The sequence below is a fragment of the Ambystoma mexicanum genome, chromosome 2p (assembly GCF_040938575.1).
Source record: "Ambystoma mexicanum isolate Mex_15411 chromosome 2p, UKY_AmexF1_1, whole genome shotgun sequence".
Classification (NCBI taxonomy): Eukaryota; Metazoa; Chordata; class Amphibia; order Caudata; family Ambystomatidae; genus Ambystoma; species Ambystoma mexicanum.
This window is the reverse complement of record NC_090923.1, coordinates 531,289,713-531,317,061: the sequence shown is the minus strand read 5'-3', so window position 1 is coordinate 531,317,061 and position 27,349 is coordinate 531,289,713. Positions and strand designations below refer to the sequence as shown.

The 27,349-nt window shown below is 48.9% G+C and overlaps 1 protein-coding gene across 3 annotated transcripts in view; it reads left to right on the top strand.

Moving 5' to 3' along the window:
• ACAD9 (acyl-CoA dehydrogenase family member 9) overlaps positions 1-27,349 on the top strand; it is a 1,303,923-nt gene that overhangs the window by 1,207,392 nt on the left and 69,182 nt on the right. For all 3 annotated transcript variants that reach the window (XM_069643962.1, XM_069643964.1, XM_069643963.1), the window contains one exon: positions 22,540-22,612. In XM_069643962.1, the coding sequence (XP_069500063.1) occupies positions 22,540-22,612 (73 nt within the window). The remainder of the gene's footprint in view (positions 1-22,539; positions 22,613-27,349) is intronic.

Here is a 27,349-nt window from a genome sequence, read left to right as displayed (position 1 = left end):
AACTAATGTCTTTTCTTCTTCCTTAATATGCCCATTCATAACGGACGGCATCTTCTTCAGCCAGCTGGGTCGTCTCCTAGCAACCAACATACAGCGAGTTAGAAAAAAGGACCTCTTTCAAATTACCTTTAGCCCCGTTTCCCTGGAAACTAGCAGATCGTCCCTCCCTCCTGCATCACCCCTTCCTATTCCCCACTTGTAAACCATTACACCTAGTCTTCCAATTGGGCTCCTCGATCAACGAGAAAAAATCAAGCCTGGTGCCAAGCACCTCAAAACAGTTCTTAGGAGCTATCCTAAACACCCAAGAGGGGTTGGCCTTTCCATCAGAGGAAAGAATTCAAAATCTGTTATTTCAAATTCCTCAATACCAAGCCGGTCGCCAAATAAGGGTGCGCAAAGCAATGTGCTTGCTAGGCATGATGGCATCTTGCATTTACCTGGTTCCCCACGCATGGCTGCGCATGTGACCCATGCAGGAATGGTTGGCGAAACAGTGGTCTCAAGCAAGTAGTCTGTGGGACAATCTAGTGGCTGTTTTGCCAACACTAGTACAGAGTCTTCGCTGGTGGACAAGAGAGAATCTGACAAAGGGGAAAATCTTCTACGATCCAGAGATACAGGCTGTCGTCGCAACAGACGCCTCCCTTGCAGGGTGGGGAGCCCACTAATCTAAGCAGATGCAAGCATCAGAAATATGATTACGGTGAGATATTTATATTTCTGAGGCTTGTTGAATCTGCTTAGATCACATGCTGTGCATAGGCCGACATCTAGTGGAAGCTGCAGAGTATTACAGTTTGTTTTTCGAAACTCGAAAATGGGCGTCGACACAGGGCGTGCCAGTAATACTATCCTTAGTGTGACGTCCACTGTACCCATGATCCCTCACGCATCTAGGACCCTCAGATTGTTTTTTTCCGCCATACTGGTCGGAAGCATTCCGCGGAGTTCGCTGGCTTTAGCCATACTTTTGCTAAAATATTGTTATATTTCCCCATTTCTTCACCCCAACGTCGAGTCACCGAACATCCACACTCTACGCCGGCACGGAGAGAGAATCGACCGTCGAGAGTTGCACGACGGATTTGGGCCTCGGAAGGCCTCTGGCCTTGGCCCAAGCCTAGGAAGGCCTCTGGCCTCGGCCCTGCAAGTAGGGAGAGTGGGGGGTGGACATACTCTACACTCTTTTGGTATATAGGTACATTCTTATATATTCCTACACTTATTAGCCCGCTGCCACAAGGTGCGTATGGAGGGTACACCTTTCCAATTTTGCCCCAAGTGCAACCGCAAGTACCCTTTGGTTGACAGGCACGCCACGTGCAATCTCTGCTTACTGAGGGACCACCCCGAGGCTAACTGCAGAGCGTGTAGTAGTTTCAAACCGAAAACAGTCAATGACCGTTCGATCAAGTGTTGGGCCCCGCACGCCAGGCGTCAAGAGGCCATAGCAGCGGAGGGCGCCTTCAGCGTCGCTGTAACGCTCACCTGATTCCCGGAGAGGCGCCGGTCTTGACTGGGTGAATGCCGTATCTTCAAAGTTGATGTGTAACACACGGTTGGCTCTTTGGGCTGGACCTCTGTGCACTGTATGTCTGACTCGAAGAGTAAGATGTCTGCAGATAGAAAATATGGGATTCATGAACTGGGGTTATTGGGTGCCTCTCTCCTCTTCCCTTTCTCTTCTCATGTAGAACCCCAAAGGTTAACACCCTCACCTTAGGTAAGTGAACGCCGAGCTCTCCATCTGCCTCGGGGCAGGGTCCCGTAACCAGTTTCTTCACTGGATAAGGGTGCAGGCCTCTTGACCTCAGAGGACTGCTGTCCGTCGTTAACTGCACGAACGGTAAGTTCTGGGCACTTCAAATGTCTTAAAAGTCTTTTGTAATGATATCTCTTGTTTTGCAGGGTTCCGGCGATGGCGGATGGCGGGCTGATGAGAGTTGAGGATCGAACCCGCGTGAGGAATAGAAGCGCCTGGAAGCACGTAAGTAAGCGCTTGTAGCCTGCTTCACGATGCGCACTAACTGTCCCTTTTATCTTGCAGGTACAAGTTCAGAGCTTTAGAGAAGCTCAAGGGTGCTGGAATACCCACTGGATTCGGCGTGGGAAGGAGTAATGGCACGTGAGTAATAAAGTTGCCCAATGTCTTTAAACGCACCTTCTTTTGTCTTTCAGATGCGGGATGCAGCGCCGAAGGCCTCCGGAGCGTGCGAAGAGCTGGTAAGCTTTTGTCTTTCAGATGCCGGAATGCAGTGCGAAGACCTCCGGAGCATGCGAAGAGTAGGTAAGCTTTTGTCTTTCAGATGCGGGATGCAGCGCCGAAGGCCTCCGGAGCGTGCGAAGAGCTGGTAAGCTTTTGTCTTTCAGATGCCGGAATGCAGCGCGAGGCGTTGGTGACAACCGATGGACCAGGTAAGAGATGCGCTGCCACTGAAGACCGTAGTGCTAACCTGTTCTTTCTTTGTCTTTACAGGTGCTGCTGAAGACTGGATTCCAGGATGGTAAGCCTTTGTTCCCTTAGGCCCAGGATCAGAAGCAGAAGACACGATGAGCGTTCTGCTGCAGAGAATGCAGAATAACGCAAAGCAAGATTCATCCATCGGGTGTGGTTTAAATAGCCTCCTGTAGTGCTTAGATGTCTCCTTCCACAGCCACGCCTAAGAAAAGAGTTCCTGCTTTCCAGAAGAGTTCCAGTGTTCTGAACCTAGGGAGTGGCTCCTGCCCCACCCAACAGGAAAAGTAGTCCCAAACAGAAGAGGATCAGGGGTTCAACTGGCAGGTAAGTAAGCAGCATGGTCTGCTGCAGGTAAGTCCACCCAAGCATTATGAGCCCGGCGCTTCCAGCGCTGGGACTGGGCATCTTTATGAGCCTGGTGCCACTGGCGCCAGGACAGGGTCCAAAAGGTCCCAATTGGAACTGGCTGGCACTCGGAACCGGGGTTATGGGTCTGCTTCCAAGGGAGTCGGGCAAGTCCTGATCTTTTGGAAGCAGAGATCATGACAGCACCCCCCCTCAAGGCCCCTCCCAAACAGGCTTCTCCGGGGGTTTGGGCTTGTTAGGAAATGTTCGATGAAATCTTTTGATTAGACGAGGCGCGTGGACATATTCTGCAGGTTCCCAGGATCTTTTTTGGGGACCGTAGCCTTTCCAGTCAATCAGGTAAAATAGTTTAGATTTGGAGATCTTGGAATCCAGGATGCTTTTGACTTCAAACTCGAGTTCTCCATCAACTAGAATAGGTTTTGGAGATGTAGTTAGTCGGGTTTGAGGTTGCACGGGTTTTAATAGAGAGACGTGGAAGACCGGATGTATCTTCATGTGAGGGGGCAAGTCCAACTTGACCGCTACTGGATTTACTATGGTAGTGATGGAATAGGGACCAAGGTATCTTGGGTTGAATGTGCGTGGTCCTTTTAGAGGTAGATATTTGGTGGATAACCAGACTTGATCTCCTACTTGATATTGGGGGGCTTCCTTCCGATGTTGGTCTGCTCCTTTCTTGTATTGTTCTTTAGCCCTTTGAAGGTGAGAAACGACTTCCTTAAAGGCTTGGGTGATTGTAGAATGCAGGTGGTCTACTGCTGGTGTTCCAAGATCTTGGAGTGGATCCAACTCCGAGGTTCGAGGGTGACTACCGTATAAAAGAAAAAACGGGGTCTTCCCAGTTCCCGTTTGGACAGAGTTATTGTAGGCATATTCGGCTATGCAAAGGATATCTTTCCAAGTTTTTTCAGTTTGTTGTAGCATGCAGCGCAAATACTGTTGCAGAGTTTGATTGGTCCTCTCGGTTTGTCCGTCGGTTTGAGGGTGGTGGCTGGTCGAAAGTCTCACATCAATTTGAGCCGACCGACAGCAACTTCGCCAAAAATGAGAAATAAATTGACTACCTCGATCCGAAATTAGAACTGAAGGAAAACCGTGCAGTCGGACGATGTTTTCGAGAAATTCTCGGGCCAGAGTTGCTGCTGTTGGTAAGCCTTTGAGTGGAATGAAACGCGCCATCTTGGAGAATAGGTCCACGATTACTAGGATCGTATTGTATCCGGAGCATGGAGGTAGATCGGTGATGAAGTCCATAGAAAGCGTATGCCAAGGGCGAGGCGGGATGTCAATAGGGCGCAAGAGGCCGGCTGGTTTTTCCTTTTGACTCTTGTTTTGGGCGCATACTCCACAGGACATTATAAAGTCTCTGTGATCTTTTTTCCAAGACGGCCACCAGAAGTAGCGCTTGATCTTTTCCGAGGTCTTGGTCATACCGGGATGTCCTTCCATTAAAGAATCGTGATAACAAGAGATTACTTTTTTCTGTAAATCTGTGCTGGGCAGGTATAACCGTTCTTGGAAATATAATAGGTTGTCCTTCACCGTAAAGTCCTTTCCCTGCAGATGCCAATTCTGTATGTCTGCTGGAGTTACCAGTAGCCTGGCTTTATCCTTAACTTCCTCTATGGATTGTGTGGCGATTACACCTAGAATTCTTTGTTCGGGAATGATAGGTACAGGTTTAGGATTGATCAAATGTTTTTCCACTCCCATCTGAGAAAGGGCATCAGCTTTACCGTTTTTTGTACCAGGTCGATAGGTAATTATGAAGTCAAACTCGGCAAAGAATAGTGCCCAACGGAGTTGCCTAGAGGATTGAGCTTTTGCGGTTTTCAAATATTGCAGGTTTCGGTGATCTGTTATCACAGTAACGCTGTGTCGGGCCCCCAGAAGATAATGCCGCCAAGCCTTAAAGGCGGACTTGATAGCTAGAAGTTCCTTATCAGTAATAGTGTAATTAATTTCAGGAGGTGAGAATTTGCGGGACCAAAATGCCACGGGATGCAACTGATTGGTTACTGGGTCCTTTTGTGATAGAACTGCCCCCATGACAAGGCTCGAAGCATCAGTTTCAACGATGTAGGGGAGTTCTGGGCGAGGATGTTTTAAGATCGGTGCAGAGATAAATCTAGTCTTCAAATTCTGGAAAGCTTGTTCCGCCTCGGTAGACCATTCAAAACGTTTGTTTTTCTTTAACAAGGCGGTGATGGGCTGGACTATTCGAGAGAATTCGGGGATAAACCTGCGGTAAAAGTTAGCGAAGCCTAACATGCTTTGAACACCTTTTACGGAGGATGGCGATGGCCATTTGAGAATTGCATCGACCTTCTTTGAATCCATACGCACTCCGCTAGGTGATAATATGAATCCCAAGAATTCAACTTCAGTCACGTTGAAAACACATTTTTCCAACTTGGCGAAAAGTTTGTGTTGACGCAATCTCTCGAGGACCATTTTCACGTGTTTCCGATGAAGAATAAACGAGGATGTCGTCAATGTAAACAACAACACACACATCTATGAGCTCTCTGAGGACATCGTTCATAAAATATTGAAAGGCGGCCGAGGCATTGCAAAGTCCGAAGGGCATGACCTGATATTCAAATAGCCCATACTTGGTGCGGAAGGCCGTCTTCCATTCATCGCCCTCTTTTACTCGTACCAAGTGGTAGGCTCCTCTAAGATCCAGCTTTGTATATATGCATGCTTTTCTGACTTGGTCCAGGAGTTCAGGGATCAAAGGTAACGGATATCTATTCTTAACGGTGATCTGGTTCAGGGCGCGATAATCTATACAAGTTCTAAGGTCCCCTTCTTTTTTTGAAACGAAGAACAAAGCTGAGGAAGCAGGGGACTTGGAAGGACGAATAAACCCATTCGCTAGGTATTGATCCAGGTATTGTCGGAGGTGAAGATTCTCAGGCTCGGTGAGGGCATAAATTCTACTACAAGGAGGAGTAGATCCAGGTATCAGGTCTATCTGGCAGTCATAAGATCTATGAGGAGGTACAGAGTTAGCCTGATCCTTCCGGAAAACATCTTGGAATTCTAGGTATTCAGGAGGTAACTGAGGAGCCTCCGAGGAAATTGCTGCCAGTGCAACACCAGGTCGAGGGTGACAAGTGGAGACACATTCTGGAAACTGAACCGTTCTTGCTCGCCAATCGATCTGCGGATTGTGCTTCTCTAACCAAGGAATTCCTAGAATAATCTGGAACTGGGGTGGCCTTGATCACATCGAACACGATCTTCTCATGGTGTCCATCTTGACTTACTAGCGTCACTTCTTGGGTGGTATGCGTTACTGGTCCGGAGGCTATCTCCGTACCATCCACCGTAGTAATGACGTCCTTTACAGCCTTTGGACAAAGAGTCAGATTCATCCTCAAAACCATTTCATGATCCACATAATTGCCGATGGCACCGCTGTCGACGTAAGCTTCAATCGCATGTAATCGATCCGGATGTTCAGGGCTAATGAGGACCATAGGTCTCACGAAATGCGAGGTCACGGAACTGGTTTTAACGCTCGGCAAGAGGACCTCTATTCTTGTCGGGCGAGGTCGTTTCCCTGCTCAGTTTGTGACCCTGGTAACTGCAGCTCCTACTGCCTTCTTGGCTGGTTTCACCGGACAGTCTCGAAGAAAGTGCCCCGAGTTTCCACAATAGAGGCATAATTGCAGCTGTTTTCTCCTTTCCCGCTCCTTTTGTGTTAGTGGTCCTTTCAGGCCCCCTATTTGCATGGATTCCCTGGAGTCTACTCCTTTGGTAGGAGTTGGTGGTTTGGAAAATACTCGAGCATCAAACTTGGAACGATCGGCCTTCCTGTTCTGCAGTCTGTGGTCAATTTGAACGACTAAGTCAATATAGTCCGAACAGTCTTGCAGGGGATTCACTACTTGGGCTAACACATCTTTGAGCTCTCCACGTAGACCTCTATAAAACAGCGTAATCCTTTTGTCCTCAGGCCATCGAGTTTCCACTATCAGTCTGTTGAAAGACGCAATATAAGCCAAAAGGTCTTGATTACCCTGTCGCAATGAAAGGAGCTCATTGTCCAAGGCCTGCCCCTGTGAATGTCTTGCAAACAGTTTTTCCATACTGAGCTGAAAAGCTCGAAAATCATGGAGAACCGGATCATCTTGATTAACTAGAGGGATCGACCAGTCTGCCGCATTGCAGCTAAGGTACGAAAGCTACCTTAGCTTGATCAGTTGGAAAGGCTGCTGGCCGGCATAAGAAGTGCAACCGGCACTGATTAATAAATACTGCAAACCTCTTTGGGTCACCAGAAAATCATTCGGGCGGAGCCAGAGGTACATTCCCAGGTAGGTTGATCTGCACTGGGTTCGTAGAGGATGTTGAAGGAAGATTTGCCCCTGATGCGGGTAACGGAGTTTGTCCGGCTTGTGACTGTAGCAATTGTCTAGCGAGATCGTCTGTTCGCTCCTTGGAAATAATCAGTTCCCTTCTTAGAGCATTCGTTTCCTGACGGGCTGCATGCACTTCTGCTCTTAGTTCCCCAAGTAACTGGGCTAGCTGGTCGGTATCTGAGGTTTCCATAGCGCCTGGGTGGGAGTTTTGCGATAGGCTTTGCGTTCTGTAACGCTCACCTGATTCCCGCAGAGGCGCCGGTCTTGACTGGGTGAATGCCGTATCTTCAAAGGTGATGTGTAACACACGGTTGGCTCTTTGGGCTGGACCTCTGTGCACTGTATGTCTGACTCGAAGAGTAAGATGTCTGCAGATAGAAAATATGGGATTAATAAACTGGGGTTATTGGGTGCCTCTCTCCTCTTCCCTTTCTCTTCTCCTGTAGAACCCCAAAGGTTAACACCCTCACCTTAGGTAAGTGAACGCCGAGCTCTCCATCTGCCTCGGGGCAGGGTGCCGTAACCAGTTTCTTCACTGGATAAGGGTGCAGGCCTCTTGACCTCAGAGGACTGCTGTCCGTCGTTAACTGCACGAACGGTAAGTTCTGGGCACTTCAAATGTCTTAAAAGTCTTTTGTAATGATATCTCTTGTTTTGCAGGGTTCCGGCGATGGCGGATGGCGGGCTGATGAGAGTTGAGGATCGAACCCGCGTGAGGAATAGAAGCGCCTGGAAGCACGTAAGTAAGCGCTTGTAGCCTGCTTCACGATGCGCACTAACTGTCCCTTTTATCTTGCAGGTACAAGTTCAGAGCTTTAGAGAAGCTGAAGGGTGCTGGAATACCCACTGGATTCGGCGTGGGAAGGAGTAATGGCACGTGAGTAATAAAGTTGCCCATTGCCTTAAAAGCACCTTTTGTCTTTCAGATGCGGGATGCAGCGCCGAAGGCCTCCGGAGCGTGCGAAGAGCTGGTAAGCTTTTGTCTTTCAGATGCCGGAATGCAGTGCGAAGACCTCCGGAGCATGCGAAGAGTAGGTAAGCCTTTGTCTTTCAGATGCCGGAATGCAGCGCGAGGCGTTGGTGACAGCCGATGGACCAGGTAAGAGATGCGCTGCCACTGAAGACCGTAGTGCTAACCTGTTCTTTCTTTGTCTTTACAGGTGCTGCTGAAGACTGGATTCCAGGATGGTAAGCCTTTGTTCCCTTAGGCCCAGGATCAGAAGCAGAAGACACGATGAGCGTTCTGCTGCAGAGAATGCAGAATAACGCAAAGCAAGATTCATCCATCGGGTGTGGTTTAAATAGCCTCCTGTAGTGCTTTGATGTCTCCTTCCACAGCCACGCCTAAGAAAAGAGTTCCTGCTTTCCAGAAGAGTTCCAGTGTTCTGAACCTAGGGAGTGGCTCCTGCCCCACCCAACAGGAAAAGTAGTCCCAAACAGAAGAGGATCAGGGGTTCAACTGGCAGGTAAGTAAGCAGCATGGTCTGCTGCAGGTAAGTCCACCCAAGCATTATGAGCCCGGCGCTTCCAGCGCTGGGACTGGGCATCTTTATGAGCCTGGTGCCACTGGCGCCAGGACAGGGTCCAAAAGGTCCCAATTGGGACTGGCTGGCACTCGGAACCGGGGTTATGGGTCTGCTTCCAAGGGAGTCGGGCAAGTCCTGATCTTTTGGAAGCAGAGATCATGACAGCCGCGTGCTTTCGGACGGCGAGGGCAACGTGGCGTCAATTGACAGCCAAGCGCAAGTCCCGACCTCAGAAGCTCGTCCGGCAGGGCGGCTATGGGGAAGACCCCCGGTGACACAAGCGCTACCCACTGCACTTCCACAAAACACATGAAGTCCAACCGATACTCGACACGCACGCCGAGTACTCGGAAAGAAGGACATACGGAACGGTCCGATTCGGTGTCCTCTGGGCGTTCTCGATCTAGATCGCCGCATGACTCCAGGCAACCATCCACTGTTGCCAGAAGTGCCTCGCTCCCCAAGCTAACGGGGGTTCGATCGTCAGAAGACGAAACCGACCTCTATCCCCAGTCCGCACTCCAGGAGTCGGCGTCAACAGGCCGCGCAACGGCTGCTCCCGAGTCCCAACCTCAACTATACAGATATAGGGACACTACCCCCGTACCTCGGCGCCAGGCGTCAAAAGACTCCGGAGGGGCGAAAAAACAGGGTAAACACGATTCCACACACAGGGAAGGTGAAAAACAGAGGAAGCAGTCTCAGCCTACTTCCACACCTCAAAGACTTTCTACCCCACTTAAACAGATGGACAAGGCTTGATCTTCTTTTATCCCAAAGACCCCTGTTCAAACCAGTAGGTCTAGTCCAGATAAGACAGGGAAAGGCTTTCAAGAAAGAATCATTCCTAGTTCGAGAGTGGTCTACTGATGACATTGATAGTCATGTCAAGGATGTCATCATTGGCAGATTTCTACGCCAAAAACCCTGAACACTTTCTCTCTTTTACCCCCGACGGATCAACTCCCTCAGGCTCTAGGGATCCTATACCCCCAAGTAAGAAGTCCCGGGTTGAAGCTCCTACTTCAGACCCCTTCAGTATGCAGCTCTATTCTCAATATCAGGGAGATCCATCCCTTTATGAGGATCCAGATTTGGGCATGTTGGAAGAACAAACTGGGACAGGCTGCTATGGGGATGAAGAGGACCAAGAGGAGGAGGAGGAGGACAACCCAGAAACCTACAGGCTAGATGCCCCGGTAGATAAAGAACTCCCGGTTACCGACTCTCCTGTCGATAACCAGCCTCTTTTGAATGAAGTGCTGTCCAGACCTGCAGGTCACTTCCACATTGACACCCAGGGTAATCAGGAAGAGAGGGATTTTGCAGAGGAGTTAGTGGGAGAAATGAGACCTGTTGCCCAGGCCATCCCTATCCTTAAGTCTATACAAAGGAGGATAGACCCTTCCCTTGTTAATCCCTATCTCACTAGGGCGGTAAACCCCACAGTTGAGAAGCTTTTCAGGGCAGCCCAAACAGACCCACTGTACATAAGAGGGCATCTGAAACTGGACTCCCTGGTAGTTACTAACACCCGTAAGAGGGCGGGAACACCCTTGTCATCGTCAGAAGCTCCTCCCGACAAGGAGAGCAAGAAGATTTATGGCTTGGGCAGGAAAGTAGCCTCCACTTCCGCCTACAAGGCAAGGATTGCCAACTCCACCACCCTACTGGCGAGTTACAACTGCCACCAGTGGGAATAAGTCGCGGCACTCATAGATTCCGCCCCAGAACCCTTAAAAAGCCAATTGGCACGAGTTTCGGCTCAAGGAAGAGCCGTGTCCGGTTGCATATTAAAAGCAACCTTTGATGCCGCGGATAACACCGGCAGATTGATAGCAGAAGGTACTGTTATCAAAAGGCATGCTTGGTTGCGACAGTCTGGGTTCAAAGCCGAAACCCAGGCTTCATTGATAGACAAACTGGTGGAGCCGGATCTATTGTTTGGAAAGGCGGTCGAGGACGCGCTGAAAAATGCCAAGGACGAGTATGAGACACTCCAATCCTAGGCCAACTAACCAATAAACCCCCTAACCAGAGAGGGAATGGCAATTTTCGTCGCCCACGCGGACAAAATTCCCAGAGAGGGTATAACTATTCCCAGGGGCAGGGTACACAATGGAACAACAGCCAGCAGTCTACCCAGGGTTATGGCAGGGGTAATGAGAGAGGGCGTGGTAAGGGTAGAGGCAGCCCCAGTAGAGGCGGCGGCACGCCTCCACCAAAACAGTGACGTTCCATTCAGGGTCCCTTCTCACACATCCCCAGTAAGGGGACGCATTTCCAACTTCACCCAAGCTTGGGAAGGGATCACTTCAGACAGATGGGTGCTGTCCACAGTGTCCGCAGGATACTGCATAGAACTGTTAGAGCGTCCCCAAAACCACCCTCCATGACAAAGAATACATTCTTTGGACCACCAGAAGATCCTCCTCGAGGAGATCGTCAATCTTCTAGCAAAGGACGCGATAGAACTCGTCCCGGGACACCAGGTAAACAAGGGTATTTATTCAACTTACTTCCTTGTGCCAAAAAAAGATTTGACAATGCGCCCAGTATTGGACTTATGGCCTGCAAACAAGTATGTCAAGCGACAACATTTCGCATGACTGCTCTCCAGGAGGTAGTCCCCCTCCTAAAAAAGGGGATTACATGGCAACATTGGACATGAAAGATGCCTATTTTCATATGTCCATGTTCCCAGTGCACAGAAAGTACTTGCGCTTCAAGGTGGGCAGTCGGCACTACCAGTTTGAGGTACTGCCCTTCGGAATAGCCTCGGCTCCAAGGGTATTCACCAAGGTACTGGCGGTGGCGGCAGCACACCTACGCAGGGAGGCAATCCTGGTGTACCCTTACCTGGATGACTGGCTCATCACGGGGGAGACCCCAGTAATTTGCAGAACAAACATTCAAAGGACGATCAACCTCCTCTTCGAATTAGGCTTCTCAATAAACGAGAAGAAGTCAAGTCTGGTGCCAAGCACCTCCAAACAGTTCCTTGGAGCTATCCTAGACTCACAAGAGGGGTTGACCTTTCCATCAGAGGAAAGAATTCGGAATATACTGCTGCAAATTCCGCAATATCAGGCCGGTCGCCAGATAACGGTACGCAAAGCAATGCGTTTGCTAGGCATGATAGCGTCCCATGCAGGAATGGTTGGAGAAACAGTGGTCTCAGGCAAGTGGTCAGTGGGACGATCTAGTGGTCGTTTCGCCAACACTGGTACAAAGCCTTCACTGGTGGACAAGAGAAAATCTGTCCAAGGGGAAACCCTTTTACGATCCCGAGATACAGGCGGTAGTCACAACCAATGCATGCCTGACAGGGTGGGGAGCTCACCTCCTCCACCACACAGCTCAGGGTCTCTGTTCTCGCTCGTCCTAGTTGCTCCCATGTGGGCGAGACAACCGTGGTTTCCACACCTACGCAGACTAGCGGTGTGCGAACCCATCAAACTCCCGGGCTGGTACAACGTACTGTCCCAGCACCAAGGTCAAATAGTGCATCGTCCACCCAACTCAATGAACCTAGCAGCATGGCTCCTGAGGTCATAGAGTTCGGACATCTCAGATTATCTCAGAGGTGTATGGACATCCTAAAGGAATCTAGGAAGCCAAACACGAGGCACTGCTACTTTGACAAATGGAAACGATTCGTTATCTAGTGCCAGAACACTGTCAGCATACACCACATCCCATAACAAGGTGTTGTGGTGGAAGATACCAGTGGTTAAAGCTTTCATGGAAGGAGTAAAGAGACTTCACCCTCCTATTTCAAACCCACCACCAGGATGGGACCTTAACGTGTTGCTATGTAAACTCATGGGCCCCCCATTCAAACCCATGCATAAAAGCAGTCTCAAACACCTGACTTATAAGACTGCCTTCTTAGCAATAACTTCAATAAGAAGGGTCAGTGAAATTCAGGCTCTGTCAGTGCAGGATCCATTCTTTAGAGTTCATAAAGATAAACTGGTTTTACGTACACACCCTAGGTTCTCACCTAAGTTTATTTCTAAATTCCACGTGAACCAGTCCATCGAGCTTCCGGCTTTCTTCCAAGACCCACAAAGATCGGCTGAGGTGAAACTACACACCCTAGATGTGCGTAGGGCGGTCCTCTACTATGTAAACAAGACCAGACCGCTAAGGAAAACAGATCAGCTGTTTGTCTCCGTAGCTACAGGCAGAGAGGGAGATTGCGTCTCTAAAGGTGCCATCTCTAAGTGGATTGTTAACTGTATCCAGCTGTGTTACTCTTTCTGAAAAAACTCTGCCTTTCACCCCAAGAGCCCACTCTACTAGAGGCATTGGGGCCACTCTGGCTTTCATTGCAAATGTACCCCTTGACACCATTTGCAAAGCAGCTACTTGGAGCTCTATTCACACTTTTACTCAGCACTACTGCATTGACACCCATTCCAAGACAGATACTCAAGTGGGACAATCGGTTTTAAGACATTTATTTGCTCATGACTCTTCTCACATCCCACCTCCTTCTTCTAACACTGCTCGCTAATCTATGCAGAGCATGTGATTTAAGCAGATTCAACAAGCCTCAGAAGAGATACATTTCTCACCGTGATCGTATTTCTGATGCTTGTATCTGCTTAGATTCACATGCGACCCACCCTTCCTCCCCTCTGAGAGAAGGCGCATGGAGGCTTGTAGTCTTATCTATCTGCTTGGATTATATGTACTCACGCTACTCCTCATGCTACCTCATGTCAGAAACAATACAATCTGAGGGTCCTAGACGCGTGAGGGATCATGGGTACAGTGGACGTCACACTAGGGATAGTATTACTGGCACGCCCTGTGTCAACGCCCATTTTCGAGTTTCAAAACCAAACTGTAATACTCTGCAGCTTCCACTAGATGTTGGCCTATGCGCAGCATGTGAATCTAAGCAGATACAAGCACCGGAAATACGATTACGTGAGTAATGTATTATTTATATATATATATATATTGCACTTTATTATATGCATTTTTGTATTTTTGCAAAAGATCTAAATGCCAGAGTTTTGTATCTGGTATATTAATGACAGATGGATACTGTTATGTCATCAGTAATCATGTGTTTTTCAATATATAATTTCATAATAAGAACTGTGGTTTTGGTTTCAAATCATGCACTATGCACGTTATTTCACACATGCCTGTACTAAGGGTGATTATGATTTATCTGTTGGTCATTTTGATGTCAGCATATGAGTATATAAGTGTATGCCATGTAATAGCTACACTTTATACATAGGTTGCATTATCAGAGATTTTGGAAGATAAAAAATGTCACCCCCTACATTTTTTCTTTACAGACACACACGTCTAATGTAAGTGGACAAAAATGTCCATTATAAGTTCAGAATGTGGTAACTGGACAGCATTTCCTAACATGAATGCAAGTAAATGTAATGTAATATTATGATAACTGAATACTAGATTAAAATGGCCGCCATCATGTTGTATGCACCATAGAGTTACAAATGATGGATTGTTAGCCCATTTAAATGCACTTTCTAAATGGGATCTGTAAGTGTGTGATTAAGCGGCCATTTGGCCGTCATACGCGTCACATTGTGTGTCTCGTGTCTTGTTGCCAGGTCATCTACATTTTATGTATAATATTCCAATTGTTCTAATTTTTGAAATTTTGGAGTATCAAGCTTTTTTTTATGGATGGAGAAGCGGAGTGCGACCTGCGCATATTGGTGTGCCTTTATTCTGTATATATTTAGTCAATATAGTTTTCAAGAAAACAAATGTTACAGATTAAGAATTTCTTTAATGTACATTGGACATTTGGGTGACAATTGTGAGAACCTGATCCTTAATTGTCATTGTAACAATGCAGCATTAGGCTTGTGCAGCAAATAAAGATGAATATACATATATAAATGTCAGGAAATTAGACCTCAACTAAAGAGTTATGAGCAGTTGTACATTACAATTCAGTGTTTGTGTGCATCTCTTTGGTGACTGCTCTTTCAATTTGATTGGAAATATTATAAGTTACTCATCGTAGTGACTAACTTACTCCCAGTCAATAGTCCCCTTTCCTCCATACTGTACGGGTGTCTCTCGCTAGAAACGGGAGACGGGACCTTATTCACCAGAAAAATCATCTTCCCTTTTAAATTTAGATGTGCGTGGGGGCGTGGCCCTGGGACCATGCGCTTCCCTGACTCCGCCCTCCGGCGCCACTCCTCAGTTCCCTTTGACACATCGACAATATTAATATTGCATAAAGACCAGTTTTATTAGGGGGGACGATGGTGGGACGTATGGAGGAAACAGCACTATGGACTAGGAGTACGTTAGTCACTCCAGTGAGTAACATTATTACTCCTACGTCCTGTCCCCTTTCCTCCATACTGTATGGGCAAGTACAACTGAATACAGCCCCAGGGTGTAGAGGTGCTCTCTTAAGAAAACAAGTTCCTTAAAACTGCCTGACCAAATGCTGCGTCTGACCTGGAGCCGTCATCCAAGCAGAAGTGCTTGCAGAAGGCCGAGGGCGTAGCCCACGTAGCCGCCTTGCTGATGATCTGCCACAGGATGTGCCTCTGGAAAGCAACCGCTGTGGCTTTTAGCTCTGATTGCGTGGGCATGCATATTCGCTGGAAGAGGTTTGTGCTGCCCCTTGTACGCCTCCTTAATGGCCGTAACCATCCACCTTCCTATGAAGGCCTTGGAGACTTGACAGCCAGCCTTTGACCCACCGAAGGTGCCAAAGAGGGAGTCTGATTTGCGGAAGCTCTTGGTCCTGTCCAGGTAGTATCTCAGTGCATGCCTCACATCCAGACAGTGCAATACCCTCCGTGCGTCATCCTTGGGGTCCGTGAAGAACATGGGTAGCACTATCTCCTCATTTAGGTGGAAAGAGGAGATAACCTTAGGTAAGAATGCAGGGTGAGTTCTAAGCACCACCTGTCCTTTTGAAAGGTAGTATAATGCTCTGAGGCCACCAGAGCCTGGATTTGACTGATTCTGCGCCCAGAGGTAAGGTCCACCAGGAGGGCCGTCTTAATTAACTAGCCTGATGTCGGCGGACGCCATAGATTCGGATGGTTTATGCACCAGGGCACCCTAGACCACATTGAGGTCCCACACCGGGTGTGGTTTCTTGATAGGCAGATACAGGCTGGTCAGGCCCATCAAGTGTCTTTTAACCACCAGATTAGAGGATGAAAATACCACCTTCTCCGAGTTCCTGTAGGCTCCAATGGCCGCCAGATAGGTGCGGCATGTGTCCAAAGTGCAGGTCAACGAATCAACCTCCTTTTGATCTGCCCAGTGACAAAACCTGGTCCACTTGCTTTTGTACTGGCTCCTAGTAGCATTACTCTTACCCCGTTGTATAATGTCTAGGTTAGCCTGTGACAGATGCAGATGCCTCGGTGTAACTTGTTCAGGAACTACGCTGCAAGGGCTAACTTCGAGGGGTGATGACCGTGCCTCCCTCCTGAGAGAATAGGTGTGCTGGTCCCAGCGGAAGTTGCACCGGGGCCTGATCCGACAGGCTGAGTAGTTCCGAGAACCATGGCCTTGCTGGCCACCACGCAGCTATCAGGGTGATACAGAGGTGCCGGGCCTCCCTGATCTTGCAGATTACCTGTGGTCCAGAAAGTGGCGGAGGGAAGGCATATGCGTTCATGTTGTTCCACTGGATATGCATTTCGTTGCCCAGAGAACCCTTGCCCTCGAGTCCCTGCTAGGACGCAAACTGGGGGCACCTGCTGTTGGACCAGGTGGCGAAGAGATCCACCTGAGGATGGCCCCATTTGTTGAAGGTCCCCTGAAGGACATGTTCGTCCAACTGCCATTCGTAGTTGTCCACACCCAGCCTGCTGAGCCTGTCTGCCTCTAGGTTGGACTCCCCCGGGAGGTGGATTGCTGCCAGGTGCATGTTGTTTACTATAGCCCACTCCCAAATGTTGACTGCTTGCGTGCAGAGGGGAGGATGTCATGATTCCTGCCCCTCATGTCCCCAGCCCTCCAAGATGTCAGGCTGGAGCCAGGCCACGATCACCTACATGGCCCTCAAGGGCCTCTCCATCCCTCCAAAGACCCACTTGGAGTCAGACTTGGCGCTTGTGGCACCAGGCTCACTCACTCCCATAGGATAACATTGGGGATTGGACTTGTAGTGCATTGATGGGGACAAGATGGATGCCCCCACATATTTCGGTTCCCAGAACTGCATGTGCAGTTTAGTCTTTTGGGTGTGGTTCAGCCCAGAGACATCTGGGATACCCAGAGAATATTTAAGCCACGCCCAGGCTGAGAAACATGCTTTGTATTTTCTGCACCTGCAGCGTGACCCTCACCGTGTTCGGATCGGTCTCCAGTAGGCCTGCATCTTTCTTCTGCGCTCAGCTTCTGCAAGAACACCGTTAGGAACAGCCTTACCTTGTGGCGCTTCTGCCCATCATTCATCGCTCCTTCTGTTCTGCAGGCATCTTCGGTGGTGTCATTCCCATCCCGGCACGCCGCTTCCTAAGGAAAAGGGAAAAGAACAGAAAAAAGGCATTAGTCAGCATTCAGCAAATCTTTGCTTATTTCTAAAGACTGTATGAGCTTCAAACGCTTACCTGAATCCCAGCCGCTCTGGGGGAAATCTGTCTCCGGAACTTCTCATCCATCTGCAAGAGGGAAAAGACACTCCAGGTTAGTGTGGAAACATCTAGAGGCGCCACATGCCGCGCTTACTCACCGCATTTCTTCTTCATAACCGGCATCCACACTGAAAACGTTGCAGCACCTAAAAGACACAGAAAAAGAACTCAGTTCAATACAAATACGAAAGGGTCGCATTGCGCATCGCGCTCTCACTCACCTTCAGCGCTACTCATCTCAGCAGCATGTCGCCATCCCCGGACGCCGGCCATCATCTAAGGAAGGAAAGGAACGAAGTTAGAGAACTGTTCAAAAGACTCATTATACATACCTGTCGGACTCTTGCCAGTGAAGTAACTAGGCAGCAGCGAACCCACATCAATCAACGCGCCCCTGTGCTGAAAGCAGGACGGAGAGCACTCTTTCCAAGAAAACAAGGTGAGCTGTGGATCAAAGGGAATAGACAATAGGGAGTTAAATTCTACCAATCCTGTGTTTCAGGCCCAGTCTCCAGTCGAGTAGACTCCAGGGAAGGGTTAGAGGTCGTAAGAGGTCAGAACAGGCTGAGTGACATCCCCGTGGATACCAGGTGAGCGTTACAGAGGAGGCCTGGTGCCACCCTGCTTGTTGATGTAATACATGCTGGTGGAGCTGCCCGTTTGTATGAGGATCATTGGGAGAAAGGCTTTGAGAGCAAGCCAGATGGCCATCAACTCGAGCCAGTTGATGTGGGCCGCCTGCTCCTGGTGGGACCATACCCCATGGGCACTGTGGCTGCCCAAGGTACCTTCCCCAGCCCTCTAAAGATGAGTCCGTGGTGATGGTGAGCTGAGGTGCTGGTTGACCGAAGGGCCTGCCTATCCGCAGTTTGTTGTCTGTGCTCCATCATACTAGGTCCTGGTGGAGATGATGTGGGATGCTGACCTGCTCCACCTGGCAACCCCTCTCCTGACTCAAGGAGGCTGCGAAGTGCAACTGCAGTCACCTCATTTTGAGCACTGTATGCGGCACAGCAGGAGACAAGCCGCCATGAGGCCCAAGAGGTGTTGGTACCACCATGCCGAGGTCACTGCTCTGCTGAGAAAATGCCCTGTGGCCCTCTTGATGGCTGCGATCTTGTCTGCGGAGGGAAAACCCTCTCAGAGCTCGTATTCCATATAAGACCCAGGAAGGTTAGAGACTGCGTGGATGCCAACTGTGACTTCTTGAGATTGACGGAAAATTCCAGCTCGTGTAGTGTATCTATGAGGGTGGAGGCAGTGAGCTGGGTGGCCTCCGGAGACCTTACCCTGACTAGCCAGTCGTCTAGATATGGGTAGATGTGATGCCCCTGCGGCCTGAGTAGGACTGCAACAGCGTTAATCAGTCTTATAAAGACCCTGGGCGCCGAATTGAGGCCAAAGGGTAGAACCTTGTATTGGAAGTGAAAACCCATGATCCTGAACCTCAAAAGACTGATGGGGTTGCCAGATCGGGACCTGTAGGTAGGCATCCTTCAGATCCAGGGAGCACATCCAGTCTCCCGCACACAATGCCTCCGCTATTAGCGCTGGGGTAACCATCGTGAACTTTTGGAGAGGAAGGGAAAGGTTCAAGGTGGAAAGGTCCAGCACAACTCTCAGGCTAGCCTGGTTCCTTTTGTGTATGGTGAACATTTTTGAATAGAAGCCCAGACCCCGCTGAGAGGCTGGGACTTCCTCCACTGCCTGATTCTCTATGAGCAATCGTATTTCCGCCAATAGAGTTGCTGTACCAATCTGTGGGAGCGGAGGGGAGGGGAGGAGGGAGGAGAAGGAGGGTTAGGGAGCCGGAAGCCCGAGGATACTATGGAGAGGATCCATCCACCAACGGTGAGCGTGAAGGGCAAGCATTCCCCCCACCGGAGACTTGTGGATCTGGATGGGTGTGTCATGATTTCTTGCCCTATGAGGCTGGGGCTGAGGAGGGGGACTGGAAAAAGCCCTTGTGAGCCGCCTTGTGCTGCTTGCGCCTGTGCTGGCTCTGGGAACTGTCCGGTTATCTGGACCGTCTCACTTGGAACCCCCTAAAGCCTCCGGCCCTTGTCTGAGTGCTTGTGCGCTTAGCTATGGGTCTTAGGGGTGGACTTGGTGAGGCTCGATAAAGACTTAGCAGTCTGTGAGCTATTCTCTTTCTTATCGAGTTCCTTGTCCGTTGTTGAATGGAACAGATTCCCCCACCCCCATTGAAAGGAACATCCAGTATACCAACCTGGACATCAGGGTTGAACTTAGTCGTCCTTAGCCAAGCTGTCATTCTCATGTCGGTCACAACACAGATGGTGCGACCTGAGGTATCAATGTGAGCCACCATGGACTCAATTATGTCCTGTGCCACTATTTTGGCTTCAGCCAGCCCAGCCTTGAAGCAAGCCTGGCTCTGCACAGGGAGTTCAGGTAGGAAGTCCGCAATCTCCCGCCAGAGCCTCTTGTTGACTGCCACCAGCATGGCATCCGCTTTAGACTGGTACAGATGGAGAGTGGCATTGGAATAGATTTTCTTTCCAAGCGCCTCCGGGATCATCTCTTCCCTACCCACGAGTGCTTAGGCTGATGTAGCTGAGGACAATTGAGGCTTAGAGTACAGTGATGCTGCCGCTATCACCGAGGAGTGTGGCTAGCGGTGTGCCTGCAGTAAGAGGGAGTCCCCTTCCGTTTGCCTAAACTTGGCATTGAGATAACGATTTGTAGGCTGGGAAGAATGTGGCTTGAGCCATCCTTTGTTGGCAAGCGCCACCTTCTGCAGTAGGATTCCCGTTCTAGCCGTGGGGCGTAGAGTGAGAACTTCTGCCAATACCCCCGCCTCCGGTTGTTCCACCTGTGGCTGTGGGATCCCCAAATACTCAGCCAGGCCCGCCAGACGTTCGTGAAAGGCTTTGGCTGATCGAGTGTCTGGGTCCTCCCCCTCCTCATCTCTGCTGGTCCGGTGCAGCTGGAGGAGTGCTGGGCGCAGGAAGCTGTGGCATACTGATTATCAGCGCTGGAGGCTGCTGCAGCAGTGTAGATGGGGCTGTCGTGACTGGTACAGGCATGGGAGCTGGTATCGTAATGACTGGCGCGGGCGCCTGGGGCTGCGCTGGACCCAGATGAGCTGGACCCAAAGGCGGCGTGGCCATGGGTGCAAGCAGCTGTACCAGAGGGAGCATGTCCCTGATCACATCCCTAAGGATGGTACCAATCTGTGGGGACCTCATGAGAGTAAGAAACTTCTCGAAGAACCTGTCTTCACAGGCCAGAGGAGTACTTGATGGAATAGGTATAGGTGCAGGTCGAGTATGCTGTGGACCAAGTGACAGCCGTTGACAGTCCCATTTGAAAACTCACCTCCCCTACCTGGTCCCCAAAGGGAGATGGTGTTGGGTGAACTGCCATTTTGTCTGACCCAGCAGCCATTTTGTTTCGCTGCATGCCACGTGCCTGCATCGTGGTGCTTGTGCTGGGCCTGGCTTCCACCAGTACGTGGAGCGGTGGAGGTTGAGGCCTACCCTGCACCTCAGGTCAGGACCTGGCAGGCGGAGTGCCCTCTTCTGTGTAGCCGGTAGTGCTGCATACAAGCACCCTCTCAGACATCAGTCCGGTGTTAGGGCATAGCCCCTCGGGTCGAGACCCGGTAATAGAACCTTGCAGTGCCTCAGCAGAATCACTGGTAGGATTTTGCGACCCCTCGGCCTGGTGGCCGGTAGCTGGAGCAGCCTCAGTGCTTGTGCTGGTCGTAGGACTCGTTAGGTCCCTCCTGCTAGTGCGCTTCCTAGCTTGGGCCTGGTCCTCTGCTTAACGAACACCTTTATGTCCTCTAGAGGCAACCTTCCGAAGAGCTCCCTCCAAATGGCTAGTCTGTCTGTGAGGGCGCACAGTGTCAGAGTTGCACGCGGTACAGCCATCCCAGCCATGGTCGGGGCCAAGGCAGCGGAGGCAGAGGGCGTGGGGGTCAGACATTGGGAAGGGAGCCTCGCAGGCTGGACACCTGCTGAGGCCTGCCGTCGTCGACATGTGCCGGTGAGGAGCGTGGCGCCAGAGGACAAATCGGTACCTGCCAATTGAAAGAGAAAAAGAAGACAAAAGTACTTCTCCGAGGAAGAGCGCGTGGAATTACTAGGCCAGAGGCCTAACTCAGGAGTGCTGGTGTAAGCGGTCTGTTCCTGTCGATGCAGAAAAGAGGTCTGAGGAGTGGCGCCAGTGGGCGGAGTCATGGGAGCGCATGCTCCCAGGGGCGTGCCCCCACACGCATCTAAATTTAAAGGTGGAGGATGATTTTTCTGGTGAAAAAGGTTCTGTCTCCCGTCCCTAGCGAGGGATGCCCATACAGTATGGAGTAAAGGGGACGGGACGTAGGAGTACATTTATTATGTATCTGGCATTGATAATTTGACATTTGGCAAGGAAGAACCGTACATGTGGTGATTCAGTGATTGCATTTATTGTGAATACCGTATGTCTCAAAAAACTCGTATCAAAGATAAACTTAGAATGCATGCTTTTCAAAACCCCTTTGAGATTGCGTTTTTTGAGTCTCAGTGAGTTCAACATTGTCAATAAGAATAAAAATGTTCAATGTTATGTTGAATTAACTGCATTTGATACTTGTTTCATGCCAACTTCTGCTTTATGTAGGTGTATTAGTTGTAGTGGAGGATTGTGCAATTTTAGACCGTTGAACTTGTTTTGAAGGCACAAGCAAGAATCATTTGGTGCCATTTTTATTTTGAGCAGAAAGGTAAAATTTACTTGAAATTTTAAACGGGTATTGGTAGAGCCAATAGGAGTGGGGTGATGTTTGTAAAGCATGCCTTCCCCAGAAATCAAAAACATCTTGCCCTTTACGTTTACAAAGCCCTATTGTTTTTTTCAATACTTAAGTATATTCAACAGTATCAACCGTTTGGCATAAAGCAAGGTAGCAGTGTGGGTGTCAGTATATGGGGATGATAGTGTTGGATAAATGGGGCTATAGCACATAGCCCGGCTACAAATCACAGCAACCCTAATATCCAGCACTGAGGACCTATTGGGGTGCTGTGTGAACAATCTTCCATAAAATGCTGACAGCTGAACCAGGAGATAATCATGAAGGTCCTAGGTTCGAGCCGCATGTGACCATTTTAGACATCTTGCTGACTGTAAAAATGAACTAAAACATGTGGTATAATTTAAGTAATTTCCTTCATCAGGTGCTGCTTGCAAATATGTTTTGTTCAGAGACCTTTTTCAAGAATAACTACCTGATGGTCCAGTTACAAAAAAGTAAGTTGTACTGCACGAAGTGATAACGTTGGATGTATTTTGTCATATTTGTATTTCTACATTGACTTGTTAGGGATTTATTTAGTCAGTACTGCGTAATCAAAGGTTAGGTTTCAAAAGCGTATTCAGAAAAACGTGTGCACCTTGCCTGCTTTTCATACACAATTTCATGAATTACAGTTTTGTGCTAAGCTATATAAACATTGAAATAATCATGTATTTATGGTCTAACAATTGCTGATTTCCTATGGCTCACTGTTGGTGCAGTGTGTTCGTTCTATGATAGAAAAATAGTCTCCAGTAAAAATGTGTTCGACCTCCTGTGTAAATGTTTCTAGATCATGTATGATGATCTTGTTTCTCAGTTGCTGCTTTTTCTTTTCCATCAGTCTTGGAGCATGTTGTGGTATCTGTGATGCTGCTGCCATAGTGCCCCTGCTTCTCCATTTGTAATGCCCACTGATATCTCCTGATCTTACTGGAGGAATAGTTAATGCCTTGATTACTTACGGCTCATTTTAGTTATATCTAGCACTCTTTTCCTCCTCACAGTTCTTACTTTTGAGAAGGTGCCACTTCCAGAACATAGTTTTAAAAAAAATAATATATACCTATATTCAGTGAAAAAACTGCATCCATAATGGAGCCCCTGCCATCATAAAACAAACATAACTTGTCAATTGCTGTGTACTGTCATGACATCTCTCTCTATATGTTAATTCCCCAGGGAAATACTGGCCTTCCCGTTGAATTTGTACGGTTGCTAAGGTGAATTATTTATGTTGTCCCTCACATGAAATGCAAACAAAAAATGTGCCTTATTTTTTTATTTATTTATCATGTCTTTTGAGTTAGTCAGTTCAAAGTTTGGTTATGCACATGTCTTTTGTGTTGGCATATGTGGCGCCATGAGCTGTGAATAGCAGTGTAGTTATCGTTGCTTCAGTAACCATTACTGTTACATTGAGTTGGCCCTCAAGTTCACTGTGGCTTTTGCCGACCTACTTATGGCACTGTGCCGTTGATCCTGCTCAACATCAGCAGTCTATAAAGAGTTGACTAGGAGGTACCAAGTCACTTTGAGAAAATAAGGCATTTCTCTCGACCCATCCAACTCCAAAAAGGCTAGTGGTTTGAACTGGTACAGTTAACTCAAAACCATTGGTCTTAATGTCGACCCTTTCACCGTATAGGGAGGCATCTCCACTGGCTCCCTGATAGGTCTAGGGTGAAGATTAAGATCCTCTGTATGGTCCATCATGCTATCCACTTCTCAGGCACTACGTTCCTTCAGTCGAAGCTGTCTCTTTATCAACCTAAGAGAGATCTTTGTACGACCAACCAGCTTCTGTTGACTGTTCCCCGTTTCTGTCGCTCTCGGGTGGGAGGCAGATCCTTTTCGGTGCTGGCTCCGACGTTAGGGAATGCTCTCCCTCTGCATGTTGGGAGCATTCAAGCACTATCCATTTTCCCTAGGCAGCTAAAAACGTGTCTGCTCTGAACCTAGCCGCTTATTTCTCCCTCTCTGGAGGTTCGCTGCCTTCAGCGCGTTGACAGCTTTGGGTCTTTGCCGCGCTCTATAAATCTGTATACAATACAATACAATACAATACAAGGGAGGGGGACAGGTACCATAGAAATCTACGAAACTATCCCATTCTTGCAGTGATTCTCTCCACTCCTCTTCTCTCCAAGAAGTAAAAAGGAAACCCAGAAGGGACGATAGTGACTATTCGGTCAAGAGACAGTTTAGGTCTTACCAGTCCAAGGGGTTATCTAGGGAGGAGTTGGAGGATTACAAACAAATACGTGACCTGTTTGCCCAAGGCCAAGACTGGTATGGCGTCAGCCTCGAAGGAGCAGTTAAAGTAATGGAGCTAAGCCCATATGTTCTCGAGTTCCACCGCTCCCGCTATGGGTTCAGCCTCGGTTGCTCTGCAGCCCTTGTGCCATGCCCTGGAGTGGAGGGCACCGTTTTTTTTTTTTTTTTTTAAGGAGGCTCTGTCCCTTTTGGGCTGAAACCGCTCTCTGGAGTGGCGCTCTAGCCTTTGGCAGATTTCACGGACCAGTTGGAGCTCATGGATCTAGCTTCGGGACACCACGATGCAAGTTGCCTCAATATCCCCACCCCCTAATACAACAAGCAGTGAACGCACTGCAACGCCCAATTTTGAAAGATTATCGAAAAGTTATTTGCAGCCTGGGGCCTCGGCTCAACAAAACCATTGGTCCAATATGATATGATGGACATTATAGATTGAGGTTCTCAGTCGGAGTTGGCCCTCAAGTTCACTGTGGCTTTTGCCGACCTACTTATGGCACTGTGCCGATGATCCTGCTCAACATCAGCAGTCTATAAAGAGTTGACTAGGAGGTACCAAGTCACTTTGAGAAAATAAGGCATTTCTCTCGACCCATCCAACTCCAAAAAGGCTAGTGGTTTGAACTGGTACAGTTAACTCAAAACCATCGGTCTTAATGTCGACCCTTTCACAGTATAGGGAGGCAAAAAGGACTAATGCCTGGGCAAGAACGATTTTTGCATTGGGAGCATGGTATTAAAGGCTGTAAACTCCTATTGTGCTCTAGATAAGTTTTTCCACAGCTTGTGCAATGTAGTGTCGGAGCTGTTGTCCCACTTAACGGAAGGAGAGTTAATCAGTAATGGAAAAGAAGCAGCCTGTCAGGCTCTCCAAACCGGTTTGAATGCGTCAGACTGTGGCATTTGGTCTGTGGGGACATCAGTGCTTATTCCTAGAGCCTCCTATATTTGAACGTCAGGGTTTTCCCTGAAGGTGCAGTCTAACCTGCTGGATATGAAATTAGACAGTGAACGTCTTTTTGGTCCCAAAGCCGATGAGTCAGTGGAGAGCTCCAAGGAATCTAAAATAGCGGCCTACTCCATCTAACTCTCTTGCCTTGCGGTCTAGGGGAACGTATTTCAGCCAATACAACCTGTTTATCAGAAAGGCACAGTTGTCTCTGGGCAATCCTGCACAGAAATGATTCTCAAACCCAAGAAGGGGAATGGGTGCATTGAGGTCAGACAGCGTCAACCTCTGCACCTTGAAACATCTTTGAGGTCTCTGCGCATGTTACTCTTGTTGGAGGGCAAGTCTCCAAGCACTTCTACAAGTGGCAGGAGATCACTGCCGATGTTTGGTTGCTGCAGTTCATCAGTTAGGGTTACTGCCTTTGATTCCTATCCAAGTATTAGGACAGACCACTCTGGCTTACTTGTTCGGGGCCCAGAGCTGGAGCTCTGGGAGGAATTGTCCACTTTGTTGGTAATGAGGCTGTGGAGGAGGTCCCATTTCTGGAGAGGGGTACAGAATGGTATTGCTGATAATCCTTAGTACAAAGAAGGATGGAGACATCCTTCCCATCCTGGACCTTAAGGGCATGAACAAATTCCAGAGGAAGCACAAGTTCAGGATTATACTGAGAGAGATCCTACAGGCTCTGCAGAGCAATGGCTGGCTGGTGAAGATGCCTATTTCTATGTGCCACTTCAGCGCAAGCACAGGAACTTCCTGGGAATCGTCGTTTGAAGCTCACATTTTCAGTTCAAGGTGCTTCCCTTTCGGTTGACCTCCGTATTCAGTGTGTTTCACCATGCTGCTGGCAGTAGTGGCAGGGCTACATCAGGAGGGGACAACTGGATCCTCCAGGGCTGTTAACATGACAGCATTCCAGAGGCTTCAGTTCCTCATGGCAGTCCTATGCACGCAGGTAGGGAAGGATTTCCCACACAAAGAGAGTGCCACAAGTATTTCTGCAGATGGTCACACTTTTCCAGAATTCACATGCAAACTACCAGCTTCAACCTTTCCCTGCCTCCTGGGTCTCATGGCATGGCTTCCTGCATTTTCCTGGTTTCAGATTCCAGGTTGAGGATGTGCTCTTTGCAATAGCTGCTCCGCAGTCAGTGGTTACAGTTTTCCTGCAACATATCAGAGGTCCGAGTTTCGAGAGCATCAAAAAATGACCTGTCATATTAGTCAAGTCAGGAGAACTTGAAGGTTGTGTTGGCAGCCTGGACACCTGGGCCGAAGGACTATGCTGTTACGGATGCCTCCCTAAAAGGTTGGGGTGCTCACTACAGGGATCTGTAGGTGAGTCGCCTCTGGCCCCGGGTAGAGTGCCAATGGTAGATCAACTGGAAATGGCTTGTGGAGGGACAGGGCCCGCAGCCCCTGTCCTACCACTTCACTGTGTGTGTTCTCTGTTTTCTGCTGGTATCGACCGAAAATATCATTAAATAAAACCTGAATGGTTGAAATGATTGGATTTCGGCTGTACCAAAATTACGTACAGCCGAAAATGTCGACCATTTGGTTTTCATTGCAGCGAACAAGGGAAGCAGGGGTTGCGGGGGTGTCCCAGCACCCTTGTTCGCTATTATGGAATCGGGGTGTCCCCTGCATCGAAAACAAGAACATTTTGGGGGGAAAAAGGACCCTGCAGCACTTGTGCCAATCCACGGAAGTGAAGCGGACTGGTGCTGCAGGGACTCTGCGGCACACAGCGAAGTGCGCCACCAAGGTAAGTAAGGGGATGGGGGAGCAGGCTCTACAAAGGCTATTTCGTGCTTATTTCGAATACGAATATTTAGAATTCAACATTTATGTCTTCGGAATGTTAGTATTCGAAATAATCACGTGCATCCTTTTCTGCTACTGAGGTCCAGCCTGGACCTCTTGCAGGGCAGCTTTTCATTTTATCTTTTGGTCAACA